The sequence below is a fragment of the Trachurus trachurus genome (assembly GCF_905171665.1).
Source record: "Trachurus trachurus genome assembly, chromosome: 21".
NCBI classification, from domain to species: Eukaryota; Metazoa; Chordata; class Actinopteri; order Carangiformes; family Carangidae; genus Trachurus; species Trachurus trachurus.
The window spans coordinates 29,223,872-29,226,939 of NC_139899.1; the positions used below are offsets into that span (position 1 = coordinate 29,223,872).

Here is a 3,068-nt window from a genome sequence, read left to right on the forward strand (position 1 = left end):
GAACTGCATCATTTTTATCCAAAAAGCATGGACACAAGATCAAGTTGTTCCTCCTCCTGCATGCCGTGGATTAAAGCGTGCTGAGTGGGAGTGGAGGCTCGTCAGGAAGCGACTCCTCCCGGAGAATCACGTTCCTGCTGTCGTGAAGCAGAACTCGCAGCACTGCAATGCAGATCCATAAATTTCACAAACGAGCTCTGACTTTACTCCACTGACTGAAACCTGCAGCGAGGCGTCTCTTTTAACCTTCTGCAGAGAAAAAACCTGTGACCTCTGACCTCCCTCTAAGCCCTGCACACCTGTGAGCACATCTGGAAGTTAAAACCACATGTAAAAATGAATGTAAAAACAGCCAAAAACAGATTGTGGATTTTTTAAAATCTTTTTAATATTCAAAAATACTTCAATTCTGCTTTTTTTGTCTTAGTACATAAACCACCTGGATCTTGCTCCTCAGTTAATACAGTGTAGTTTTCTCTACTGTTGGTTTTAGGAAATGAAAAAAGTGCAAAGTAGTGGACGCTCTTGTCCTCGGCCCACAGCGCAGAGGAAAGGCTACTTCAATGCTCCAGGAAAGAAACAGTCTGCAGGACGTCCACGAGAACCAGAGGCTGAAAACACACAGACTTCTGGTTCCCGGAAACAAAAAAACTATAAAAACAAAATAATAAAAAATAAAAAAAACAAGAGCCAAGGAGGACGAGTGACCCCTCCCCCCTCCTGAGCCACGTGCAAAATCAAACTGGTCTCCACAGAGTGAGTTGTCTCTACGGATGGAAATAAAAACTGGTGCCACTTCACAATAAGAGTCCCCTTATAGGAGATGCATTAACGGTTAATGACGAGTTCATTATGTAAATAGCTTGTTAACACTTTTATCAAAACTAAAAAAAAAACTGCAACTGTGACCCGTTCATCTCACATTCATTCAGTTACTAGCAATTGATTAACGAGCATCTGTATCTGCATCTGATTGGTTAAAAAGTTTCATTTGGCGAATAAACAGGAAGTTGATGTAACTATAATGTACATCATCCAACCTGCCATGACGACAAGTTTTTGTGTTATAATTAAAGCGCCCCCTTGTTGCGAAGTTTTTTTTTAACGACTTTGAATTTCAACGTGTTGCCATGAGACAGGAAGTTGATGTAACTGTAATATACATCAACTTCCAATCTGTCACGAACTTTGTATAAATGATAAAAGTACCGTAAGTAAGTAATACACTGTTGTCATGATAGTGCCCCCTAGTGACGAGGCGAAATGTCACGTGACCACTTGAAACAGGAAGTTGTTGTAGCTAAGTAACTCAAATAAACATCATATAATCTGTACCATAATTCATAAGTCTGACCCGAATATGTTTGCATATAACAAAATTATATTATCCAATCTGCTTTGCTAATATAGCACCACCTATTGGACACAATGTCACTTCTTACTACATGCAGCTTTAAGTGTTTTTGTTTTGTTCATAAAGTGATAACAACCTGATCAATAACCTTGTAATAATAACAACCCATTCATAAATCCTTAATAACAGCAGACTCATTGTGAAGTGGACTCAGAAACACAGTCTGTCCTCCAGGAGACACTTGTCTTGTCATAGGAGCTTCTTATTCTTATTCTTCTTCAGAGTCAGTGAAAGCAGCAGTGAACAGGCCAGCCTGTTTCTGTTCCTGAACGCTCCTTTAATTCAAGTTTCATGTCTCAGTCTTTTTTCTTTTCTTTTGTTTTGTTTCTTTTTTGTATTTGGTTCAACCTTATTATTATTATTATTATTATTATAAAGTCCAGTCCAGTCTAGTCTATATAGTCTCTGGTTCCGGTCCTGCAGCAGCGTGCAACAGAGGCTTCATCCAGCAGGGCTTCACAGCTTCAGACAGCTTTAATCCAAACTCAGGATGCAGAGGAATAATAAAAAATAAAAATAAAATCACTGCAGCGCATGAACCAGTGCAGGGCAGACAGACAGACAAGACAGCACCGTGGTCCAGCTCCGGTTACCGCTTCTTTTTCTGCTTTAGAGATTTCCTCCTCTTCACGATCATCTCGTACAGTTTGTCCATGCCCTCGTGCAGCCCCTCGCCGATGATAGCGCACGCGGGCTGGATGTGGTAGGTGGTGGAGGGGCTGAGCTCGTGCAGGGCCAGCTGCTTCTCGATGTCCGCCACCGGCAGCGACTTGGGCAGGTCCTGCTTGTTGGCGATGACCAGCAGCGGCGTGCCCTGGTTCTCCGCGAACTTGGTGACTTTGTGCAGCTCGGTCTTGGCCTCCTCCAGCCGGTCCACGTCCACGGAGTCCACCACGTAGATGATGCCGTCCGTGCAGCGGCTGTAGGACTTCCACAGCGGCCGCAGCTTCTCCTGGCCGCCCACGTCCCAGAAGTGACAGCTGATGCCCTTGGCGGTGCCGTTGCTCAGCTTGATCTTCTCCGTGTTGAAGCCGATCGTGGGCACCGTGTTGACGAACTCGTTGAATTTGAGCCTGTACAGGACCGTGGTCTTGCCCGCCGAGTCCAGCCCCAGCATGACGATGTGCAGGGACTGGAAGGCGGAGATGTTGGAGAAGCTGTTTCCCATTTTTCTCCCCCCAAAAAACAAAAAAAAAGGGGGAAAAAAGAAGAAAAACGTCTCTGTCTATTAGATCTGCAGCTCCTGTAGGTTCCCACCTGCTGACACCGTGTTATAGATTCCTCTGGTGGCTCTGGGTGTGTGTATGTGTGTGTATGTGATGTGTGTGTGATGCGGTGGAGCTGTGGCCCTCAGCTGCCTCGGCAGGACGCAGCGCGCCGTTCATTAGTATTCTCCTCAGGCGCTCACACCCATTTGGCGACGCGGTGAAAACACTCCTCTCCTCCGGCAGGCAGGCAGGCAGGCAGGCATGCAGCACGGACCTGTAACCACGCAGTCCAGTCCTCTCCCCCACACCCCCACCACCCCGAACCCCTCTCCTGATGGACACCACGACCACGACAGAATCACAGACGCAGATCCAGGTCCAGGATAGTCTCAGGAGAACCGAGGATCATCCACTCGTCCTCTGTCTCCTCTCCTTCTCTCTCTCCT

The 3,068-nt window shown here is 46.3% G+C and overlaps 1 protein-coding gene across 1 annotated transcript; it reads right to left on the reverse strand.

Moving 5' to 3' along the window:
* Positions 1–552: 552 nt before the first annotated feature.
* On the reverse strand, positions 553–2,861 carry LOC311004580 (ADP-ribosylation factor-like protein 4C). Its single transcript, XM_083996693.1, has one exon. The coding sequence runs from the start codon at positions 2,580–2,582 to the stop codon at positions 2,004–2,006; it is 579 nt and encodes a 192-aa protein (XP_083852819.1). The 5' UTR covers positions 2,583–2,861; the 3' UTR covers positions 553–2,003.
* Positions 2,862–3,068: the final 207 nt, after the last annotated feature.

Coding starts and splice junctions, on each gene's coding strand:
- LOC311004580 (XM_083996693.1), bottom strand. CDS start 2,582: ATGGGAAACAGCTTCTCCAACATCTCCGCCTTCCAGTCCCTGCACATC.